General features: G+C 33.9%; 1 protein-coding gene across 2 annotated transcripts in view; it reads left to right on the top strand.

Annotated features, from left to right (window-relative positions):
* The first annotated feature begins 389 nt into the window (after positions 1-389).
* Positions 390-27,026, top strand: part of LOC139967981 (transcription factor COE3-like) — a 124,553-nt gene continuing 97,916 nt past the window's right edge. The window contains exons 1-4 of one of the 2 annotated variants that reach the window (XR_011793201.1): positions 390-1,756; positions 2,735-2,945; positions 22,426-22,582; positions 25,366-25,429. Coding sequence is in view for 1 of the 2 variants with exons in the window: in XM_071972240.1 (XP_071828341.1) it covers positions 2,743-2,945; positions 22,426-22,582; positions 25,366-25,429 (424 nt within the window). In the remaining variant the exon portion in view is untranslated. The remainder of the gene's footprint in view (positions 1,757-2,734; positions 2,946-22,425; positions 22,583-25,365; positions 25,430-27,026) is intronic. The other variant, XM_071972240.1, reaches the window with a different exon arrangement.

Below are 27,026 nucleotides of genomic sequence, written 5' to 3'. Positions count from 1 at the left end.
TTTTTCTCCAAACAATATGTTGGGTTTTTTCCTACTTCTTGAAGAAAACTGCGTCCATGAGGTATGTCACTGGTTGAGTAATACCATGATCTTATAAAAAAGAAAAAAAAAGAGAGCACCTTTCTTCTCGATCTTAGCGTAAAAAGTTCTCATCTCCTCACTGTAGCTTTTCTTGTCAATATATCTTTTATGTGTACAGACCAAATAATATTGTTCGCTAGCGGGATTCTGATTGGCTGTTTCTAAACTTCCTGGCATTCTATATTACCTATTTTGGAAGTAGAGTGACCTTATATGGATAAAAAAGGCGGAGTCTCTTTTTCACTACGAACGGATCAATGACGTTTTCCCCTTCTGGGCCGGTCAAGCGCGAAAGCCAAAATATTGGCGTGTTGATAGTCGCTGAGCCCCGAACCGAAGGTACAAATTAAAGAAAGCGAGATCTTAGCAAGACTGTAGTGGAAAACTGTAGGCGGTCTCTGGGGGAATCCGGTACTTTGGACCGTAAGTGGCGGCTTACACTGGCTGCATTTGAACAAAAGTCAACCCTCTCGTGAACGTAGGTCTAGAAGTTTATCAACCCGTCTTCAAAGACACTTTAGCCTGACGTATACTTCTCTGCATCGAATAAGAGCTTGTCAGACAAAACACACGTGCGGTGAGAGAAGGAATAAAAAAGCAAAACTTTTGGGAGTTTTCTCTCCAAAGTAAAAAAAAAACGAAGAAGAAGAAGAAGAGTGATTGTTTTCTTGTTTACAGAGGAACTGTTTTTTTGCCTTGAAGTTTGAAGACATTGCAAAGTATAGCTTTTCATTTGATATTAACGAAATTAGGAAGAATAAGAAGAATAATTAGAAGAGAGAAGATAGAAGAAGACAAGTTTCCTGCCAAAGAAGGATTTTTTCATGATCAGAAAAATCATTCAATTTTTGGAGGATTTCCAATTCCAACTGATAGATGAGAAATTCATCAGTTTTCACATCGAAAAATAGATGATATTATTTCTTTATCAACACATCATCACGTATTATCAAGCAGTGGTACTTAATTATTCAATCTGAACAAAATAAAAAACTACGGAAAATGCTCTTTTAATTGGATTGAATGTGTTGGACAAGCTTGCAACGTGAATAAATCTGGACTTGGCAAGATAAAAAAAAGTTTGATTGTAAGTTGGAAATTGGACTCGTGTTAGCTTATTCGTTCATTTTGCTGTAATATATACTGGAGTTTTTAACAGCTGATCGCTTGTTACGAGTTATACACCTTTCTTCCTCTGGATCGACAATATTTACAATTTTCTTCTAATATCAAGAAATTGGAAAGATACCAACAACAACAACAAAAATAGAGGAAAGATAACCTATGCCGTTTGGTATTACCGCCTCTCCATAGCCGGCACAACTGTTGCATTTTTGTTGTTGCTGCTGTTACCTGTCCGTTGCGTCACCCCTGACACAAGGGAAACCCCTCCCGAGGGGTCCTCGTTAACTACCCGACTCGGTCTCTCATTTTCTATTCCCTTTCTGTGAGGACTTGAACATAATTATATACATCTCTTTCCATCATCGACACCAACTCTCGGAGAGTATCTATTCTTGCACCCGACGGGAGGCATTAAACCCGACGGGAGCTGAACACCTAATCCTAACCGTGACTTCCCGTGGGGTTTGATAGAGTTCACGGTCGTTTCGAGTCGGCATGCTTGCAATCCTCTAAAGACGGTCGCTATTGCACCTGTATCATCAAGTGTACAGTAAGTTCATAACGGGTTTTTTATTTTTATTTTTATTTTATCTGTTGTTTTTTTTTTTGCGATGGTGCTGTGATTGGGTTTGTGTAGGTTTCAAAGCAGTGATCAGTTCTTCGAAACGTTCACAAAAATGAGTATACCGTATATATATATATATATAGTAGCATATATTTGCAAGTGGTGGATTAGAGAACATAAACCAACGGATTTAAAAAAAAATGCCAATGGGATTGAGGATGGAATTATGATACAGTTTGTATTTGGGATTCGGAACACTATGATCGAAATGTATTGTTTTTGTTTATTTAGATGTTTGTTTATTAGATGGAGAGAATTAACTTATCATAACCGAAATTTACAAGCTTCGTAAAACGAGCAGGTAAATAAAAAAAATATATATATATAAAAAAACCCGAATATTGACAGGATTGGGATAAAGGAGATTTTAATGTTTACATGAAAAGATCTTGTTGGTAAGTTTTTGTCATTTTTGTTTGTTTAACAAGAGAAAAAGAATCGTTGTACTAGATTCACCGACGACAACGTTTCGACGTACGTGCAAATAATAGTAATTTCTTCGAAAAGAATTTGCCTTGAACGAGACTGAAATCGAGGAATTGTAAAATTACAGTGTTGGCGATGTCGACTTTATTGTATAGTATACTGATGTACTTCATGTAAATCGATTTTAATGACAGCCTGTCGGTAACAAAATACTAGTATCCAATAACTTTCTATCAAAATACTTTGTCGGTTTATTGAGAGATTCAGTTTTGTGTTTTTGATTTTGAGGGTTTGTTTATTTCGAATTCAGTTTTTCGAGAGATCCAAATACCAAAATAACTCAACCTGACCAGGTTGATAAACAAACTAATTTTTACCTCCTGGTATTTTAAGATTCTAAAGAAGTCGAAATATCGCAAATTGCCCCCTTTCCCCGCTCTCTCTCTCTCGCAAACTCTTTTTTTCTCCCATCAACAGACCCCTCCATGTTTGGAATTCAGGATTCGCTGGTTCGAGGTACATCCAACCTGAAGGAGGAGCCGATTACGACCTCCTCGGCCAGTGAGTTACCCCCACACCCTGTACCCGTAAACGGAACCACAATCTCTACCAACGGCCCCGTCGTTGCGGAAACCCCTATCATAAGGGAACCGTGGATGCAACCCACAATGGTAGACCAGGGAGCAAGGTAAAAAAATAAACATCAATACTTTTTTTCTTCTATTTTTCGTACACGTGCTTTATAAAAAAAGTTTTAATCAAAACTTGTTTCATATTTTGCCACCGGCAATTTCTATCGATTTTCAGAGAAGTAAAAAAAAAGTGCCTCTCTTTCGTTTTTCGGTTGCTCATAGGTATATAGAGTAAGTTACTATTGACACTACTTGACGGTTATGTGTGTTCGATAAAACTCGCTAAATGTAATAAAATGCTGGATTGGGAAGGGAAAATTATTTTAAAAGGACGATCAATATCTCTTCTTGCTAAATAGCGACCAAAATCACTTAAATAAAATGTCCATATTATTTTATTTTCTGTGCAGACATGGCTGGTTAAGTTTCTTTACATTTTTCTTCTTTAGCTATGAGATTATTCACAATATTAACTGTTGCAGTAAAATGCAGTAAAGTATATGTTTTATTATACATTTTATTAGCACATAAGTTTCGCAGGGAAAAGAGAAAAAAATAGACCCGGTACACTTTATTTTACATAAATTACTACAATATCATTTCGAATGGAGAATACAACCAGTGGACCAATAAACACTTCTTCTTAATTCGCTATTATGCAAATATAATCAGTAACTATAAACGTTATCATATTCGTGATATTTGCATCACAATGATAGTGTGCCCTAATCGAAAAGTTGAAAACGAAAGTAGAGCAAGCCAAAAAAAAAAATTAAATTAAATATATAAGTAAATTAAAAAATAAATATATAACCTGTTTGTCAGATTACTTTTAGAACACACGATAAATGGGAAATATTTGCAAAAAGGTGATAATGATATCTGTCAATAACTCTCTGTTTGTTTTTTAGTTCTTGATTTTATATCAAACTCATTGTGTTGCATTTATATATATATATCACTATACGTTGTAACATTTCATTAAGTATCCGTTCGTATAGGCTTATACTGCTTCCGTGTGTATGTGCTCTCCTATATAATGCAAAAACGAAAAACGATCGAAGAATATTTTAACACCAAGAAGAAGAAGAGTTGTCATTCCCTAGCTTTCATGTATAATTACTAGAACAAAAAAAAAACGTCCATAGAACGGAAATGAGCAATACAGAAGATTACCGGTTATTGTCAACAAACGTTAATAACAAGTAACGACTGGCGGGTATATATGTACGCTATAGCAAATGTAACTCTTGTGTGTGTACGTTTATTACATACAGGTAGCACTATCTATATCAGACTATTATTATAAATGTCATGTTGGATTTTACACATGAGCGTTGACATTAAGTCTTTGTGTTAGTCTGAATAATAAATGAATAAAACAAAATCAATAATTACCCCCAAAAATTAACAAAAAACATGAAAAGGGCTTTTAAGGACTTTTAAAAGGGTAAAATTACTTTAGTTTATATCAAACTTCTGTTTGTTTATTTATAGATGTTGATATGTTCATAGTGTTATACACAGATCAATTGTGTCATGTTTAAGAAAAAAATCGATCATTAAGTATCGAATAAAGTAATAATAATAATCAAAATAATCATAATAATAATAGTCAAAACAAATGCCCAAAGTTTATTGCAACGATGAAGTTTTCATTAATTTATAGGATTGTGTATCTTCTATATGATCATCACCACTCTGATTCTGCAAACTTGTGTGATTTTCTTCAAATTAATTGATCACGTGTCCTTATTATATCACGATATTGTTGACAACATGTGTTTGCCATGCTGTAGGCTACAACAAATCGTTCCGTAAAAGAATGAACTAAGCCAGGTAAAAATGCTAATTCCAGAAATCAAGTATTGCTATTCTGCCAACAGGAACAGTTATAATAACATTAATATCCTGTATTAACATGTTGTCATATATGACCCATGCAGCTTACCACATGTTGATAAATAAATTACAACAAATTGGGCCACAAATTGGGGCGAATATACGATAAATGTAACATTTTGAACTTTTGATCTATATTATTTTCAAAGGCATATTTGATACGTATGTACAAATATATATATATATATATATAACATTGGCTGTTTTACTTCCAATCACTTACCTAATTCAATTATTGTATCTCACTCGAGATCCAGCCTTTCTCTAAATGCAGCATAGTTGTTTAACAGTTTTTCCGTTATTCCTATATATATATATATATATATATATATATATATATATATATATATATATATATATATATATATATATATATATATATATCGTTAATATTTATTCCTGTCACAGTCCCGGAATTTAAAAGCAGAATCAATTATCCTATTTGTTCCTTGAAAATCGATATAAGTAAAACTCAGAAAACTGTTGTTCATTTTCTGCACAATAAGTTTATATGCCTTCTGCTCTGAAGAAAATACAGTTTGCACATTTGGGACAATTAATTATATAAATCTATAACTATCCTCTGAAGCTTTACATCTTTTAATTATTCTAGAATCCTCCCTCCTTCTAAAGCCATTTTATTATATTTTCAAGGTTTTAATCCCAATGTAGCTATACAGGCAGATATCGAACAACTGAAATATTAGTATCGACTTAGATGTGAACAATGGAAAGAAGACACAATCAAATTAACCAGGATTAATTATTCCAAGATATGTGATTTACCTAATTCCATAATTCGATATAATTACTCAAAATAATCATGAATCACTGCATATCAGAGTTGCCTTTGCTGGTATACATACCAAAAATATCATCAGAATAAAACCTGGCATTCCTGCATAAAGTGGAATTCCTCCTTTAATTAGATTAAAAACAAACAATCGAATTAATGACCTACCTGTACTGATTCGTGATTCAATCATGTATAAAGGTAACCCTAAAAAAATGAAAAAATAAATAAAAAAGTCTGAATAATATCCTAATCAACAATGTGAATATTAATCTGGTGTTTACCCATTGTTGGCTGAAAGATAATAATAATTAAATGGAAATGCAATTCGTCATGTTGATGAGGTTTAAGTCCGTTTTGCATATTTTAGCCTAAAGGCAAATTTACTTCTTTTTTTCCTTCGTGCAACGATATGTAAATTGATTGCTTAGCATTACGAGAAGCCACCAAAATATAAATAAAAAATAAATAAATCGTATGATTATTGCTGGATGATGAAGGTGGGATTTTATTTGAGGGAAAAATTATCTAGAACATTACCCAAGACCATGTTCTCTACATTAACGATATTTAAATGACGCATTCGTGAAAGGTCAGGAATAATTGTAGAATTCTTTAAAAAAATCTAATCAGAAAAACTGACACAAAACTGCATCGTTTTTAAAAATTATATACATCATGTTACATTTTTATTTTTGCTAATGATAACTGAAGTGATTACAAAAAAACATCTGGATAAAAATATTTAAAAAAATTGATATATGAAGGTCAATTTCTTTTGATGATAAAGTCATTTTTTCCCTCCAGTATTTTATTAGGAATTACAACAAAATAATTCAATCGTCTAAACTATTTTTAATTTAACAGATTGAAATGAATATCAATATCTTTTTATAACATCTAGTCTTACTTTTATCGATCCCGAGAAATAAAAAACCTGTAAGTCATTCAAAAGTACAGAATAATTCAAATTTTCCTATGAGAATATATATCTATATCCTTTATTAACATAGGCCTAGTCTTATTACGACTTTCTCATAAATTGTAAAAGTATAATTTAGATTCAATCTAAAATGTTATAATGCCTCAATTTCTCATCTTCTCTCTTTATTAGTTCATTAATTTGATTAGGTCATTAGTTCAATGAATTTTACCCAGCTATTGTTTTAAAACAAACATGCAGATAGTCAGAAACACAAAACAAGCAATCAGTCATCTATTGTTTATCTTCTTTTCATAAATGAGCAATTAAATTACCACCATCAGTCAGTTATCGAGAATTTATAAAAAAATCAATCTATTTAAACAAAATGGAAATTTTCTTCAAACACCGAAATTTCTAATCCATAGAGCAACTTTAAAAGATGTTTTAACTTCACCGATCTTGGACTGAAATATTCTTTAAGATAGAAGAAATACTTAAAACGAGTTTATCAAGTGACGAAAGCAAAAAAAAGTCAAATTCTCATGATGTAAAATGCAACCCACTTTATCATACCGGCCATAAGTTCAAAATGCCTACGATTGACTCTTTTATCTCCACGTACATCAGCTATCCTTCTACATACATCCCGCCATCATTTGTATTTAATCTAAACAACTTGATACAAATATCGAGGCGTATATACAACCAATTGATTATTAAGTTCACGAGATTTTTAACGTCTAATGCTGCCTTTACGACGAGAGCATGTTATATCGGCGTCGATTTATTCTCTCTGGTTATTATAAACAATTTAACGCACATTTGCACCTATTTGTCACAACGTATATAAACATTGGATTATCTACACGCCGTCTTTAGTTGAGGCTAGTTCGTTCCATAAATTAGCAAAGCGAGATACGCCTTGTACAATAAATTTTTATAAAAAAAAAAGCCATGTATATACTACAGAGTTTTGCCCCTTGTTTTTCTTACGCAAATTCTACAAGGCGAATAAGAAAATTACCTTATATTATGTATTGTTAGAATAGTTAGTTTTCTCTCTCTATATATATCTTTGTTTTATCTCTCTCTCCCTCGTTGTTTTCATTCTATAGTGGAATCTGATTTATTTTAATTCTGTTGTTTTATTTTTACTTTATTATCTTTTCGTATTCGATGGGTAATTCTAACCTTCAATACATATCCTTATCAATGTCCCGTCTCTATATACAAAATTCAATAGTCCAAGGCTAACTGGCGGAAACTAAATGCAATCTAATACATGTAAGATTGCCTATATCACTAACCACTTGAACAATATTAGTAGCAGCCTCTTGAAATATAGACACAAAAAAATGAAGGTTTTTTTTCTTCTTTATTATATGAAATTTGACGAAAATAAAGAGAGAAAAATGAACAAGACTTATCCAATTAAATGATATCGACACGATTGATGGATGAAGCATTCGGCTCTCGAGTTTGTCTTGACGAAATCCCCAACGAATTTTAGGGAATCATTCTCTTAGAGTATCATTGAAAAACTATCTAATTCTCATGTTAAAAGATGACATAGTTTTATACTTCTAAATAGTTTGTCAAATTTATCAAGTTAAAACCAGAATTCATTTTATCCTCTGCGAAAGTTTTGCTTGCCAATTTGCTTGAACAAGTGAGACCGAGGACTTATTTAAATATCAAAAAGGTGTTTCGTTTCCTTAAATGGAACGTTTTAGCAATTGTTAATAATATCTTTGAATATTTATTCAAGAGTTATAGATAAAGACTCCTTATCAAAATGCGATGATTTTCGATAAAAAGATATTTTGTTAAAACTACATCATCAAATTTGAATTTAAATTTCTTCGATAGAGAAAGACATTTTGCCAACTCTTGTTTAATTGCCTTTTTTGAAACTTAAAGTGTCGAAAAAGTTGAGCAAACTTTGTGATCTCATTTGCATATTCTATATTAAACAAAGCTCGAAGACTCTGATGTTCTTTTGTTTGAAGAGATAAATGTTATGATATGACAGCAATTGTTATCACATTATTCCAAGAAATTAGAATACAATAATACATCATTTTAGTTATTAATGCTGGTAAAATTTATCATATACGCAAAATAAAATAGAAAGACAATAATAACTAATGAAAAGAAAATTGAATAATTTTCTTTCCTTTATGTTAAGTTTTGGTGTTCAACTTTTGATAACAGTTCTAGGATATTTTATTTTTGAAATGCAGTCGTAAGGTTTGAGAACTTGTAAGTTTAGAAGGATATACCTATTATCGTGTTTGATGTGTGGACATATAGCAAAATAGCGCTTGACACTCTTCAATGTAATGACTATCCCATAGGAACTTTTCATCATAATATTGATTATGTTTTTGTTTCACCTTGGAAGTGACAATTATCGACTTGATATAATCAACTAGTGTTTGATTTTCATGTAGTCCATTATTGTCAATATATACCTTGGATATAAAAGTCTGAAACAAAGAAGAAACAACACTAACACTGAACAATACTAAGCATTACAGACTTCAGTCCAGTCCAGTTTAGTGAACTTTAGTCATCTTTTTGTCTAATTTTAATATATTTTTACAGAAAGTTTAATCAGTAAGCCTTCTTCATATGAACACAGATATATATATACGTCACGCTTGGGATACGGTTATTATTTCTCATAAAAAACCTATCACATTTCTGTAATATGAATAATATTCTCACTCGAAATACATATTAAATGTCACTAATAAATAGATACAGACACGTGACGTATCAAATCATATTCTCTTTGAACAATAATTTACTTCTCTTTGAACCGTTTCAAACTACGCCTATTAAAGCCAAGAGATTTTTTTTATATCCGTCTTCATCCCTTTCGGATCGCTAGCGATGTGTTTAACAAGACATTTCAAACCGCCTTCCTTTTTTCTTTCTTTCTATGTTCCTTTATTTCTTTCATTTCTTCTTCTTTTTGTTTCCTTCTATTTTCGCGCATCTTCTCCTTCTGCAAATTTGTCATCAGAGGCAACCGTGCATCCTCGTTAACGCAATCTTCCATCGTGCGCGATGCCCTGAAAAATATAGATTGAACACAGAATAAATAGAGGAAAGATCGGTGTCCCCATAAAGCCGTTTAAAAATATTGCGATGAGAAGTACTTCAAAAAGTGAAGACCCATAAAACATACAAAGCGATCTTAATTTCTCCTTTGTTTACAGAATTATGCCTCATTTGTTTATACTCTCTAATATCGGTTACAAGTGAAAAATCCTGAGTTATAATTTAATCCTCGGCAGCGATGGCGGACTGCACGTACGAGTGATGAGCAAATTCACCCGTGTGTTGAGAGAAAGAATGCCTTCGATGAGTATGGTCGGCTTGGTTCGGAAAGTAAAATAACAAGAAAAAAAGAAATGGAAAAGGAAAGAAAGAAAACCTAATAAACCTATATATATACATATTGCATATACAGGTATATGTATATGTATTGTATATGTATATGTATTGTATATGTATATGTATATATATATATAAATATATATATATATATATATATATATATATATTGCATATACAGGTATATGTATATGTATATATATATATATATATATACATATATATATATATATATATATATATATATATATATATATATATATATATATACACCGTACATATATCGTATATTTATACCGTGTATACCATGTATGCTACCGCTGACAGCTTTCCAAGTGAATAAAAATAAGCTCTTAAAATTCATAACTTATGAAAGGAGAACAAAATCAAACGAAGTAGCGTCCATTTTCTAGACTGCAGTGACCTTTATGAGCTTGTCAAATTATCATACTGTTGTCGATCCGCAGTTTCCTGTGAACCGGAACATTTTCCCAAATATTGACGAAAATTAGCACAAATATCAGTCAAATTGCGAGGCCATCCAACACATCGCAGAAGGGTTTGAACTTGGATTTACTTCGTCTAGACTACATTAAGTTAGTTGATTAGTGAGATACAGATCTTTGGCATACACACCCCATACGTATACACACATATGGTTTTTGTTTATTTATAGTGGGTTTTCAGAATTTGTTGCTAATCCTCGGAAACAATGAACATGTGACATTAAATTCAATTCTTAGAAAATACTGTAATAATTCGTCGCAGTATCAAATCATGTATACGCAAACGTAGACCATCGCTTAATTTTATTTGAAGTTTATCTGTTGACAATATGTCCTCTGTTTTTCTTTTTCTTTTTGGCAGTATGTTCATTTCAAGTACTGGATTTCATTATTCATAACTTTTTGAAGCAAAACCATAAATTGGTATAACACGTTTTGCTTCATGTCAAAGTTACAAAGTTGTCCTGTTGCCATGCACTTTTACGTTTCAAAGTTGTCTTTGATATTTTTTTATTGACTTTTCGTTTTCGATCCGGCTACTATTCCTGTTTAGTCTTAATTGAAATTAAACTCTAGAATGCCAGTTTATCTTATACTTAAAACGGAAGAAAGAATTTTTAGTTTTTGACATAACGGGTATGTGATCTTTCTAAATACTTCCAGATGTGGATGGTTTTTTGCTTTCTTTCTAAAAAAAAAAAGGGGGGGGGATAAAACTATAGCTGAATTCCTAACATTTAGGGTCAAAGTTGTAACTTGTGTGTTACATATGTTCTTACTGATCTTCATATACGCGGTATTATAATACAGCTAGTTATAACATGCCTTCTTGCTACGTACCCCACGTAGAAACATGTGTACAACCAATGAACCCAAAACAGAAGACAGTGTTTGACATTTCCAAAGATGTCTCACACATATATACTTGCTTGAAAATGCTCATCATTGATACTATTTATGTCTTAAATGGTATATATTCTTTAAAGTTTGACCTACCCATGTTATATGTGGTTAAACATGACGACATAACTTACAAACTGACTGTATGTCTAAAAGAGAGATATGACTGAGTGGAAGAGGATTGGGGGGGGGGGGGGGTGAGCGGGACGCGGGAGGACTAACAAATATGTTTGACGAATGTAGGTACAATGGATTGGCAATTCGCATGCTAGAACGAAAGAAGAGAAAAAAAAAAAGACCAAAAACACAACAAAACGAACACAAAATCACAAGCTAACATCTCCTATTTTACTAACAGGTGGAACATACCACCTTAATAGTTTGTGTTTTATAGCTTTCTGGCCTTGTTAGTTCGTCTTTAGAAATCTCTAGAACAGGCTGCTCAAAAAGTATAAAAACGGCTGCAGATTTCAATGGGATCCTGTTATAAGCCTATACAGCACTGAGATCAATGCAGGACAAAGTTTGAAAGGCTAAGAAACTATTCTGATAAATTATATATATTATATACGGAGAGGTATAAGATGTCATGAGAAATCATAACTTAGGCTGGAGCATAGAGCGCTTTTGCTTTTTACACTCTACTTCTAAAAGTTTACAACGTGTTTGCTTCATTTCGAACATCCAAACGATTACCCTATCTTTGGCCTTCGTCTTACTCATCACCGTTAATAACTACTTCATCCTTTTAATAAGACAAGAAACTTCTTTTCAATATATTCACCGAAAAGTTCCGGTAATTCAGACTTATTCTTTACAGACAAAAACTCAAGCAAGAACACGATCATTCTTTTATCGCAGCAAGTATATGTACAATACCCTCAAATTGTTGCTACGAGAATCAGTAAAAATGGCCACCTTTTGATAAATAAAAAAAGAATCCGCCTTTAAATGGGCCTTTCTGGATTAATACCGAGTAGATGTTGCTTTTCGTTAAGCTATAGTTGATATCTTTTTGCAAACGTTTGATGTAATAAAACTCTTCTCAGAGAATTATTTGAACTTGTGTGATATTTTAGTCCCCCTAAACCACGAGGCCTGCAGACTATTAATTCTTCGTGAATTTCGATATCATGCCATCCGTAGATGTAGTGTATAGTCAGTCACTTTTCCTGTTTGTGTAATTGGCCTCCACTCTCACACTTCTTTAGATGTATCCATGGACGTGTATAGCAAAGGTGTACCTATCTAGCGTTAGTTTTCTCTGTGGTATCCTAAAACATATTTTGATTTGTTTGTTTGTTGTTACTTTTGCGTTGAGTTTTAGTAAATTTTTCATACGGTTTTTTTACTAGTTAGATACTGTAATCTACTGACAAGTATAGTTTATTCACTTTATTTTATTCACAAAAAACATCTTGACAATGTATTTCTTTTTGGCGTTACTCCTTTGCGACTTTTTCTCTTCTTGGTTGCCAGTTTATGGCAATTGTAAAGAAAACTATTGAGGCTGAGTACTGAGAGTGGTATACTTAATAAAAATTAAGGTGGTAATTTATCAAACTACGACCCCCCCCCCCCCTCTCTTCCTAGATTTATCGCGATATGAACTTTATTTAATGAGTTATTAATGAATCTTGACCTTTAAATCGAGACCTATCGAAAGTAAATTAAATTGTAACTTTCTCGCTTTCTATCAGTTTGTCACAACTTTCGTGAGTTTTTTGTACCTTGGTTGTTTCATATGGTCTTTATATAACGCATCACCCATTTCATACATTCTGAAAATCTTATGATGTCAGTTTTATCTGGGATTAGTCGAAATAGTAGTTTTATTCTCTGTGATAAGTTAGACCTTGCTTGGTATTTCTCTGTGATTATATAGCAGTAACGCGTCATTGTTTTATTTTGACATTACATAGCTATACCGGTAGTCCGTCAGGCATACGCCACCACATATATCGCTGCAACAAGATACAGATCGCTGTCACTCCTCATCGAATAAAACGACAGTATACTCTTTCTTTACAAATCTCAGTGCAAAGTGATTGCGCGAATCAGAGGTTCAACCGATACGAAATACATCTATAGATAACAATACGACTTATACTAGTAACAGCAATGTAAAACATTAAGCAAAACAAATATACAGTCAGAATGGACGAAACAGAAGAATTAGTGAACTTAACTGTTGAAATAAAGTGTCGCTTAGCGAAATCACACTGCAGACGATCACGTTGTTACGTAATAAGTAATCACAAATTGTATAAGTGCGATATTATGATGGAATGCAACGGGTGATGTGGGACGGGTGTAGTGTAGTGGGTGGTGGACTCTTGTGTGTGTGTGGGAGGTGTGGGGTGTGGGGTGGGGTGGGCGTGGGACATTGATCATATATGATGTATAAAGAAGTTATAAAGATGTTATAAAGTTCGTCAGGCCGGTGGACATCATCCTAAAGCATGTTGTATTTTGTTTGTGCATCTATTCGTTTGTTGCAAATTTAGAAACCGACAATATAATTCAAAGCTTTACTTCGACTGATTAAGAATGAATCTTACCCAGGTATTGGTGACCAATCAAATATGTTTGACAATCCCCCCCCCCCCCCCTCTCCCTGAAAAAAACCCATTTATTATCAGCCACCGATTTTGATTTCGGGTCCCTATCTGTTCGTAGATATTAAATTCAGTTGCATAAGATATTGAAATTGTCAAACCATACAGTTTAGTATTGAACGCCAATAGGTTCATCAAATGTGTTGATGTTTTGAAAGGTAAATTATATCATTGTTGTAAAAAAGATGTGCGAATGTTCGAAATGAAATTTCCATAATGTTAACTGATATGTGGTTGATGTCGACATAGGCCTATATGATGCTAATGTAACATTACTTGAGTACAGTAAGTTGATTTATTAAGGTACTATATGTTAGTTGTTAAAAATCTGCTGGATATATATTGTATGCTAAAATGGCCATCAAGTTACAAAAGCTGATGATATAGGCTAAGTGTCAGAAGTTCTATGAAAGTTTTAGAATGTCTATCTGCTTTGATATGTTGTCGTAATTATTTGCGCGTTTTTTTTGCGTTCCTTAAATTGGACGATAAATAGTTTCCCTGTTTTCAACGATAGAAAATACTAGTAGGCCTTAGTCTATATCATATATCCATTTGGTAATGCCGATGTGTTCTCACACAATGTATCCGTATATACAAGCTTTGAATCGCGTCCGGTCCCGTAACGAGAAATGTCGTTAAAGTTACGATGTTTAATACGGCCTTGGTTGACCAGACATTTGTCCTTCCACCTGTTAAAAGACTAAATTTATGGTTCAGTTCCGGTCAAATTCGTAAACGAGTTTCTAAACGTCTCGTTTTTACAAGCTTTGTATTGCTATACATATATAGTATATAATGTTATATATGTATAATGTAAAATATATATATAATGTAGTATATACATCTATCTATGTATATATATATATATATATATTATATATACTTACTTTTTGTGAATATTCATAGCTGTACATAAACACTACAAATGCAATGCCAACGTTGTGTTCAACTTCAACTTTAAAAAACTTTGCACTACGGTTAGAAACATATATTTTAAAACCCACATGTATCACTATGTATCTTTCCGTCGCTATGAGTGTCAGCCTTCCAAACATGTCATGCTAACCTATTATTTGAGAGAGGAAACATTAGTCTATGTTTTAGTTTAGAATGGTTGGTTACCATTCGAAAGAGAGAGAAAATATCTTTTGGGTAAAGGGAAACGTCGCTTCTCTTTCGCACGGTTATTTGTTCCCTCATATCCCGTGTAGCACCGGACCTATTCGATGGTTCGACACTGGGCACTCATAGGTACGTATAGGCCTACATGAGTTGTTATACCGTAGCCTATACTGGTCATTAAAGATGATATAGTATAAGCCTTATCAAGGACAAACGAAACGGTCAAAATAATCTCGTTATGGATGGACATCGATAATGAGCCAAGTCATATTTCTGCTTTTCTTTAGTATTTGTAAACAATATTAAGAAATTGAACTTATCGGCAATGGTAAGAAATTGACGTTCTCTATGATGACTTCCAGAATTTGTCATGAGATTTGGACGAAGTAAAAGTGGGAAGAGGGTGAGACGGGGGGGGTTCTCCCACTTCGCTTAGTTAAGAAAGTCATATTTACTCCTTGACTTTTATTAAATTACATGACAATACCTAAATATACATATTTTATCACCCATTGCAAGTTTGTAAACGTAGGCCCTATTACCTTATCTCGAAGCACCATATATATTGGTGTAAGTGATTTCATGTTTATGTAGATGAGCATTAATTGTTATTTGTTCATAATTGCTGCCTAAATATCAGTATTTCTATGACATATTCTCAATCTTGGTTTACTCATCCTTTTAAACTTCGTTCAAATATCTTCTCAGTCAACCTACAGTCCCGTGAGGTTTTACCGTGTTTATCATTTATCTCTGACTCTGTGTGTGTGTGTGTGTGTGTGTGTGTACATGTGTGCATGTGTGCATTTGCGGCCTAATATATAATTTAACACCTGGGATGTATATAGATTAATTCAGAGAATGTTTCACCGCAACATCGAGATATTTTCCAGTATTTTTTGATATTTCCAATTGTATACCATTCCGAGATGAACAAAAACATGAATGTAAACCGGTTCTCTTTATGCTCAATTTATCACGTGTGCCACGTGGGATACTTTTGCTATGGTCTGAAAAAGAAAACTATTCCGTTTCTTGTTCGACATTACCTTCATTATCTTACAAGTTTTGTTTTCTTCTGTCTGTCCAGTTATTTATGTTATATTTTACCTTTCTTCTTCTTCTATCCTTGCCGAAATGAAACACCAGTTAGAATTAAGTAGTATGCTTCAACATTCCCCCGCCATGTCCTTGTAGGGTAAATCCATGTAGACTACCGACTATGTAAAGCTACATTATCAGTCACAAAAAAAACAAACCGAAAAATCCCTACTTAAATGAGACTTGTTAGGTTACTGCGTGTATTACCCAAGTTGATTTTTTTTTCTTTTTCTTCTTAAGATTCTCCTTTTTCGAAATAAGGACCTTTGGGAGATATGATATACTTCAGAAAGGTTACTATTAGAAAAGTAACGAGTATAGTCTACGGGTGCTTGATTTTTAAGCCGCATTTTCCAGCACGTCGAGGGACCTTTGTAGTTAAGTTGTATATAGCTGATCGTAACAGACTTCCCCATACAGTTTCAGACGGCGGTGATAATACATTATTTGCACTTGCTCATTTACCGAGCCGAGTCATTTACAAAAGGAGAAGGGTAATTAGGAAGTTGAAATCATTTTTGTTCGTAATATTTTGACCAGGGTCTATAGTGACTTATACGCGTGTTGCGGTGAAAAGCACAGCGGTGGTCCAGTTTTCATAGTCTGAGTCAGAAGTTTACTTACATCTGTCATACATGCATGACGGCCAAATAGCAGACGTTTATTAGATAGCTAGCTTACTGCAGTTTGGGGGAAAACACTCTTGTATGTTCTTCTCACTTTTCTTCAAAGTACAGCCACATTTGATCTCATGCTTTTGTTGTTAATTTTGCTTAGTCTTCGATTGTATCATTCGAGAGCGGGATTAAACTTATAGTTAATAACGTGACTGGTAAGCTCCCATAGCAACCACCTCAGTCAGGTCGTCCCGCTAGACTTGCTATGAGTCGTAGTACATCGGACTGCATCGCATTGACACGACCTCCATGTATAGCCTAGCCTAGCCTAGCCTATACTATACCACACCACTGAAGCAGTGTTTCCTTAAACTTTTAAACCAAAGTAAAATCATTTCCAGGATTTTTGGAAAGGAAATTTGTTGTTATTGTCTCGTTTTGTATTTATGCAGGATCATCTTGTCAATGTGCGGAGTTACTTTTGACTTCTAGATCGCTAACAATGTTTATCAAAGAAAAAGAAAAAGGACAAATTCTTTTTTAAAAAAGAAAATGGTAAAATATTATATTAATCTGTGTTCTAGATCTGTTCTATAATTTTGACAAATGTCAACACATTACCTTCATGTGAAGAAATTAGTAAACGATGGGGTTTTCTTCGACTGAGAACTATAACATGTAAGTATATAGCCTATGTGTGTGTGTATGTGTATGTTAGTACGATTATCTGTGCTGGTTAGTTCTTTCTGTAGGTATGCAAGTTTGCACACTCTGCATATTTTGTCAATGACTTTAAAATTGGTTTTTATATCGGTGCACGCTGTCTCCCACCTGTGGGAAGAATTTACCTGTAAAGAAGAGAAAAAAGCCCAGATTTAGTTAGGCTTCATATAGTGTAGCCTATAGGCTATACCGTGTATAGACCGTGTACATACCGTTTAAATAGCGTGTTTGTAACGAAGTGTTACCATTGACTAAAATATTGGAGTACAGTGCAACAAGTAATTCAATAAATTAGGTCTCTACTGAACTGTGTCACTGAAAGAGCTGATTAATGAATAACTTTTTCTTATTTGTTGCTGAAAGTATGTGTCTCCGTGTGCGTGTGTCAGTGTGTTCGTGTGTATGTGACGCTTTGGCTTGTAAACAAGATAACTCAATATTCTAAAGTTGGATTGACTTCAAACTTTGTATGTAAATGTCAGACGGTCTTATAGCCTAACTGCAGGATTTAACAATATATCGGTTGTCCAGTTGACTGATGTAGGAAAATAAGTAAATAAACCATAATAATCGTGAAACATAGACTTTTTTCAACAATCGCCATTATGCATATTCATTCAATGAAGATCACGTGATCAAGACTGCCAGCTCGCATTTCGCAATGTTGCTTTGAGAGTGATGAGGGGGTGGGGGAGGGGGAAGGTATGACCCCATGTCTCTGTCAGCCCGCAGTTACCTCTTCTGAGATACGAACACGGAGGGTAAACATGTGTCTATAGCTTCAAGTAGCAATGCTGAAAATTCGGCAAGATTATAAAGCTCGTAAAATTTGCAAAGACTCCCAGCAAGCAGAGTCACGTGACAAGTTGAAACGTCTCTGATTGGTTAATCCACGAAGCCTGTTTCTACGTCAAATTTAAAGAACATTCTTCAAGATTTGCTGTGTAATTTATATCTTGTACCAATTTCACCCGAACCAGGCTGCAGTATTTAAATCTATGATGTTTAACCAATACGTTTTGTATAGATTGTAAAATGTTCAGACAATTCTGTACATTTTTTTCTGTACGTTTTCAAATCTATAACAAATTCAGTAAAGGAATGAATGAAACCATCGTCACTTACGTAGGACAACATATATATGCGTGTAAAGAGCTTATCTCTTGTTTGTTTGTCATCAGGTATATATAGCTTTAAAGACTATTTCGTCGAAGAAAAGTTGTAAAAGTATAAATTTAAAGTAATCGTGTTTGTGGTCGCTTAGCAGTTGTGGTACAATTGTATAAGTAAACGCAACGGAGCATAGCTCCTAATTTTATTTGGTATACTATACTAGAAGTATCTTAGGATGGTTTTCAAACACCGAATTACCACGGTATAGTTTTGAGATGATAACCAGAAATAGTTACCCGTTTTATAAGTTTAGGCTTTCTGTTTGTCAGTTACACTTGTAAACTTGCATCAGATCAAAGTTTGGTTTAAAAATTTCTTAGATAAATTGAATGTAGGCTATGTTAAAATTGTATTTATCGCAAATAAGTTACTTTTATTTAATGATTTATAAATTGCATAGAATATGCATTTGTTAACGTACAGTAATCTCAGAATATGTCGTTGCTTAACAAATATTATTAATAAATGAACGGCGTTCGATGATAGCATGTTATACTAATTTTGAACGATAGGCTGTCAAGGTTATACATAGCAACCATATAGGCTAATGTTATTTCACATTCCATGGTATGCATTCAATGTGAAAGATCCTTTCTTTATCCGATTATTAAGTGATAACAAATTAATTTACTTTCTAAGCTAGTTCTGCTTCAATTTTGACCCTTTTTTGTTTTTATAAGTTACTCATCTTTGTCAACATTTCCTGTCGTCTGCCCCGCCGCGTTTTTACTACGTCGAGCACTCTTCAATTGTCCCGCGACGATTAGTATAATGTCAGTCTACGAGTCTATGACGTTTATCTTATATAACACATTAGCCGCCTTTCGCGAAAGTTGAGGCTAAATTTACTCAAATTTGGTGATTTGATGAAGGGTTTGTCAAAACAAGTCGATTTAAATAGGATAACACTAATCTAATTAACATGAATAAATGAGATCAGAGACTTAAAAAGGATATAAAACGAGAGTTCATTTTAAGTCATGCTGAGCTGGACTTTTCAAAACGTTGTATTTTCATCTTTCGTTCTTCGCCATCCCACATTTTATATCCTCGTTTAGCGAAAATATTACCAAAATTAGTCAAACGGGATAGCGACTGCGCTGTACATGTAGACCCAAATTGATAAAATGACAGCAGGGTGCACAGGTTTAAGTGGGGGATCGTGTTGGGCTGCGCAGTAGGTCTACCACTGCTGGTGCAGATAGATTTGTCGCTTGCCGTTGGCATTACATCCATATCAAATTGAACGTCAGTGGTATAGTATTAAAGCGTCATTTTAGGAGTTTTGCAACTATTGGAAGTTAAGGCACCGTCGATCCAAGTTTTATTTATTTATGGAGACCAAACTGCAACGGTTTAACATTGATTTTGCTCAATTTTGGTACGATTCAGTTGGACATTTTTGTTACAATTTTTCTAATAATTACAATATTCACCCGCATTAATACAAAATGAAAACTGATTAAAACAACCAACGAAGAACATTTCTTGGTTATCTGAAATGAAAAGAAAAAAATGAACTGGTATTGTCAGGTAACGTTCTAACTGTAAAGAAAAATGTCCTGTTTTTAGTCAAATCTGATCTAAGGAAAGTAAGGAAGGATAGCAAAGATATGACTACAAAGACTATACGCGGTCACTAAACCGTTTTACTTCGATTGTCAGGAAAAGAAGGAATCAAATCCATCAAAGGCGAGCTTCCGACAATTTATGGGGAAAGATATGGAAAATAACCTTATTTCTTCAATATAATTTTTTTTTAGTCTGAGATTCCATCAGGTTCCAAGTTTTGGGCTAAAATTCCTGTTTTGTCTCTTTTATCTCTGATTCTTTCTTTTTCATTAAAATCATAAAAAAAAAATCTTTACATTCATTTTTTTACCATGGAAAAAAAGCAAATTGCCAGATGGAATATTAGAGAAAACAAAATAATACCTACTTTGATTTCTAAAAATCATGAATACGAGAACAATTTGTTTAATATAAAGTAATGATACCTGAGGCTATTGAATCAGAAATGAACATTTAAAATTCATTGGAACTATAAGATCCTCAATTCTATAGGTTGTTTACTTATTTAAATTCGTTGCCAATGTAGAACATTGACCTCAACAAACGAAAATTGCATTTTTTAAGCTTAACATTGAAAGAACACAAACTTAATTCATGATTTGTAATCATAATTATATATATATATATATGTATAAAATGAACATCGGCAAAAAAGTGGTTCAGGGAGATTGCTTTATTATCGTTCCTTCACATGATTTTAAATGGGTTCATTGACTTTTCAAACTGAATCACAGTTTTGTACTCGAGAGCTGATTGGCTGATGTGGGACATTTCGTAATTTTTGAATAGTCCAGTATTTTTTTTACTTTATACATCCATATTTTCTGAAATATGTCATACAAGCGGCTACAATGAAAGGCACAACAAAATCAAGATTGCATTCGATCAGTCAGGAAATCATTATTATTTGTAGAGTTAAAAGGCAAAGGAAAAGGTAAATAATATAGTTTATTATTTTAATGTCATTGACCTATACTACCGTGGCATTCATTACTTCTCCCAAGGATTGAAAGTGATATGATGACATTTTTCAGTTTTTCTCTCGAATGAGTTGTTTTTTGGCTCCTGGTGTATACCGTGCTACACATTTCTATGTCAGTGACATGGGCAAAGAAGCAATGTTTGTCTAAGAAAAACATCATCGAAACAAGTAAACAAACACATACAAAAACAAACAAACACAAATTATCTATATCAATCGAAGAAGCATCATTAACGTATGTAAGCTGTGCAAAAGTGAGGGGAAGAAAATCGGTATGGAGTCAGACGATTTTGAGTTTTCTAGATGCTACGGTGGCCCAGATAGGACAGTGGAAATTTCGACACTAATTTATGTCCAAATTTTACTGAATTTTAATTGCTTCTATAGACTGTACGAATGTCAATGTTTCATCTAACGTGGGAAAATTAGATATATTTTGAGTATGTATATGGAATGAAAACTTTATAATGTGATTGCCTGGCCATTCAGTCCAATAAGATTTAGCAATGCATCGGAGCTCATCACTAGTTTGAAATGTCAGATGTAGAAATCAAAGAAACAAACGAAGCAATCGGAGGTTGTTTTCTTTTTTATTTTAAAATGGTATTTTGTAAAGAAATAATAACTAAATAATCACGTAAAGTAATCGACACTGTGTTTTTCTATATCCTTTTTCAGCCTTCCTACAGACTTTATTTCATCCATTGTCCGTTTACTCTTTCTTGCTGGTTTATTCTAACTCACACAAAACTTTTTTCTGCGATGTTCAGATTTGATTTGTTTTTTATTCTCCCCCATTTTCAGTACTTTCTCAAACCTTTATACCCAAATGAGTTTGCAATCGACCAAACTTGATCAGTCTATAACAAAGTTGTATTTTGATGGGGTTTCATTATCGAAAACATTCCCAAATAAAGCATCAACAATTTTTTATTAGGGTAAATCAGTATTGTTTTCCAGATATCAAGTATTATTAAGTTAAGAAAAAAAAAAAACTTAAGGCACATGGATGTATACAAGATAAAACTGTTCAAAAGATATACAGTAGTAATACCTGGATTGAAAATAAGATGTTATGTATTTCTCCGTTCGGGTTTAAGTTCAATATAATAATAAATGACGTATTAAGGAATAATAACTTAATTTACAATCAAAATAATTGTTTCATTCATTTTCCCCTTCTTTTCATTACAGTTCGAGCGGTTTAGCCCGTGCACATTTCGAGAAACAACCGCCAAGTAATTTACGGAAAAGTAACTTTTTCCATTTCGTTATCGCCTTATACGACAGAGCTGGTCAGCCCGTTGAAATAGAACGTACTGCATTTGTCGGATTTATAGAGAAAGATACTGTAAGTTTGATTTTTTATTATTCTTATTTCAGTCGTTTTATGTTTGTCATTTGCTTGATGAGAATCATTAACTTTCGACTACTTATTCTTAGCTACTAATTATAAAACTGACCGTGATGCAAAAGTTCTTGTATACCGATATTGCTAGAAAACCAATTTTATAGAGCACAATCGGCTGAGGTTGATAGAATTTGCTAGAATGGTCAGCCACTGAAGTGATAGTTATCTTGATTCTTGTATCCCTGTGAGTACATTTGACTCTGATATTGGGAGCGAAACTGCTCATGATTTCCCAGCAGCGGCACAGTTTCAGTTTTAAGGACATACAAACAGATATATAGAGGTGACGATAGATATGGTATGTAGTGATATATCAGGGATAAAAGTATATAACTGTATTGTGATGAAAGTTCCAACTGGTGTTCTCGTGAATCCGATACACACACAGACATGTATTGTCATTACTTCACCTATCAGAGGTAGTAAACTTACAAATATCAACTTCGTCGACGAATTCCATTTATTACACTCAGTTTTGGAGTGTTGATGGACTCAGTTAAGTTCGATAGTAACGAAACCAAGCCTGGATAGACTGTCGGCAAGTCTGTTGGTAAAACAGAGTGTTTGTTGCTACGTTGTTTTCCTAAGTATTACGTCATCATCTTCTTGTCCCTAGTGATGTGTAGTGATTTCACATCACGCTCGTTTCGTCAAATGACATCAGACTTTCGTACCTTACGCGATGCGGAAAGTGTGTTGTGAAAAACGCATTTACTTCACACGAGGTGCCACCTTGTAGGAAAGAAGGAGGACGATGGGGTTGGCGAGAGGAATAGGATGGGGTGGGGGAAAAGGGTGGGTGAGAGGGGGGGGGGTATTGTTCTTTTACGTTTGCAGAGGATCCTCTAATAATCTGTCAGTTGTATTCACTTAATCGGAAGAAGCTATAAATTTCTATTTTGATTTGTAGGACAAGACAGATTGATATAAAACTTGACTACAATAATTATGTGCGTCCACCCTGAAAATATAATCGGAGGTTTTTCATTTTTAATTCGACATTCCCCTACCCCCTTCCCACTCCATCTCATCTCATCCCACACCACCCCACCCCACCCCACCCCACCCCACCCCACCCAAACAAACACACAAGTCTCACCTACACACAAATATAGGCTATACTTCCCACAGGTCCATGACGTATGTTTCATTATCTAACACCTATAGTAGTTTCATCTCACAATTTTCCATTTCATGTAATGGGGGGGGGGGGGGGGGTAGTGTACAAACTAAATCCCCGAAATTCGTCTGATTATTAAATACTGGTTTCATAGTTATCTACCCACGGGAAACATCCTTGCTGTAATGTTTGTCTCTTTCATGCTTGCTGAAGAACTTTTTTAAGTGTTGTTGGTCGTCGGACAGTGTCGTGTCCTATACCTAGGAAGCATTCACCTAAAAAGTGCACCTCGGACAATTTGCATCAAGAATTAATTTAGAACGAATTAGATTGCTAATTCTTAATTTGACGTAATTACATTTCCGTCCTCATTTACCACTTTGTCCTGGAATATTGTTTTTATTTCTTCCAAATTCACGCCTTTTCCAAAAACAATCAGTAAATTGCAAGAAAAGTACGACAGTGAGGACAGCTGAGCTTTACTGAGCGCCCCGAGGCTAGAATTCTGATTTTAAAAGCGCGGGAAACACCGCGATCGAAAATTTTGCGTCGAACGTCGTCTGGTCGTATGAGTTTTGACGAATTTTTGCCCGCCATTCGACAGCTGAAAGAACACCGTTTTACAGAAATATCAATAGCATTTGCATTGGTTTAGCTTGACACATATCAAGCTATTTTACTATGTTAAAGTAGCACTCTCATGAACTTAACGAAATTTGTAGGCAATCAATATCAAACTGCGCATTTTATTTTGAAAAAAAAAAATATGTAAGCCTTGTGACTTAGATTTGCGAGATGACATGAATGATTAGACAGCCTATCATTGCGTCAATAAGCTTAGGCCATATTATATAACTGCGGCCTATATATATAAATAAATATATATATATATATATATATATATATATATATATATATATATATATATATATATATATATATATAAATATAGGTTGAGATATTAGTAACATACAGATATTGTTGTTCTGTTTGTTTTATTTCGGTGTTCGATATTTGCAAGACTGCCTTAGGTCAATGCATGCATGGTTATATTCATTTGAAGGTGGTCTATTCACACGTAACAAAAACTTTTGAACACATTTAAAATCAGATAATACAGCTCTTATGGTAGTGTTAAAGATATTGCAACTATCTCATAAAGTTTGTGTTCCTTATGCATGGTTGAGAAAATGTTCTTGTTATTTTGAATTCGAACGTTTGTAATATACGACTCAGACACTAGTCTGTCTACCGTACCAATTGGTTCCACGGTTCCTCTGTGAGTGCGAGAGAGATATTTTTACGATTCTTCAGATATCACCCGTGATGCTTTAAATCTACAGGGGTGAAACTACGTATCAGGGTGGGTGTGTGTGTTGGGGGGGGGGGGGGGTAATCAGGCCCCCACGTATATCTTTCAAAAAATCATACTATACAGTGTTTAAATGTAAAACTGATACGATATAACCCCCCCCCCCCCCCGAACACACACCCACCCATCTCTCGCCTCGCATAACAAGATAAAGTTGCGCCTCGTGGAAATTTGACAATACACACTGAATTAACAATTATATATATATATTAAATTTGGTATCTTTTACAGGAACCAACGACACAGAAGACGAACAACGGTATCCATTATCGGGTCATATTACTGTATCATAATGGTGAGTATGTACATCAAAAGCCTATATATATATATGTATATGGCTTTTATATTCGAAAGTATATATACCCAATGTATATCTGTAACAGAAGACCACATCACAGGCAACTAAAAGCCTTTTAGGTTATAATAATTAGTCGAAATTAAAAAAAACAAAAAATTGAACGAAAAAATTATACAAAGAAACGTATAGTAACTTAAGGCTATATACGTTTAGGATTAAACCTTAGTGGTAATTTATATATATATATATATATATAAATATATATATATATATAACCCTATTATTGACGTAAAATCTAAACGAACAGGAAGTTAATTACACCCCCCCCCCCTCCCACTGACCCTGTGACCCATCAACAAACCATGGATCGTTGTTGGTTAAATTATTGCCACACGCATGAAATGGGATCTATTCATTTGCCAATCAATACAACCCAAAGTCCCCCCCCCCCCTCAACAAAATAATGCATTATACCGGTAGCTGATAGAATTGATAAAATCATGAATTTTACAATAAAACTTTTATAAACGTTTGCCCAAATATTTAATGGATTTACGTCTTGAAAGACATTACTAGTTTGACGTTCAGCTTTTTGTCTGTCTGTCTGTCTGTCTGTCTGTTTTCAATCCTTGCAGTCGTTTTCTTTTAAGATAATGTCTTCCATTCCTGAATTAGAAACTATGATACACCCCAAAAACAATCCCGTCATACTGGGTTTAAAGTTTCTCCGCATTCAGTGATCATTTTGAAGCTTCATAGCAGGAATCTAGCTACACGCTAATTCCGTTTACTCTTTTTATAAACCCACCAAGTCTCATTTGGTATCCTTAAATTAAATAACAAGCCTCGAACGAGGCGGGATGAAATTTTATTGGATTTTTGTCTCTGGATGCGCGGGAAACCCATTCTGCCGGTCTTTAATCCTTGATTTGTGTGAAGGACTGAATACGTGGCAGCCTAAACCGTATTACAAGCGGGAAAAGGGTGTGATAGCCACGCTAACTTCTCCCGTGAGTCCGTTTATATTCGCCAGTTAGCGCCTCCCATGTTTAGTTAAAAAGCAACATAGGCGAAATTGACGCAAACCGTTCGGGAATTCTTTATTACAATAATTGAGATATACCTACATGGGTTTTGGTATTTTACAGCATAGGATATAAGGCGTGTAAACATTCGATTTAAAGAAGACAAAAATGTCGTCAATTCAATTATTTTACGTCAAAAAAGTATCAGAAAAGAGAAAATATCTTTTGACTGAAGATTTAGTAAAGATCTTGAACCTGCCATTTTAGACTTTTTCGTCAGGTAAAAATATCTTAATTTTTATATCAACATTATGATCAATGACGATTAGAGTTTTAAAACGTATACCATTGCTAATGGTGCGTATAGGCAGTATAAGTGATGTACGGATGTGTGGTGTAACATATACACCTGTTAAATTTGGATCAATGTTAACATAGGCTTCTTCGATGTACTTTTTTTGCTGAGTCGAGTGGATAAAATAAGTTTCGAAATCTTCAGTATTAAATTACTCGTCCTTCTGAAATCCATATTTGGTAAATATTTACCTAAAAACCGAAGCAACCATGTC

This window comes from Apostichopus japonicus, chromosome 5 (genome assembly GCF_037975245.1).
Source record: "Apostichopus japonicus isolate 1M-3 chromosome 5, ASM3797524v1, whole genome shotgun sequence".
Lineage (NCBI taxonomy): Eukaryota > Metazoa > Echinodermata > Holothuroidea > Aspidochirotida > Stichopodidae > Apostichopus > Apostichopus japonicus.
Note: the sequence above shows the minus strand (reverse complement) of the source record. Positions and strands in the feature narration are given on the sequence as shown.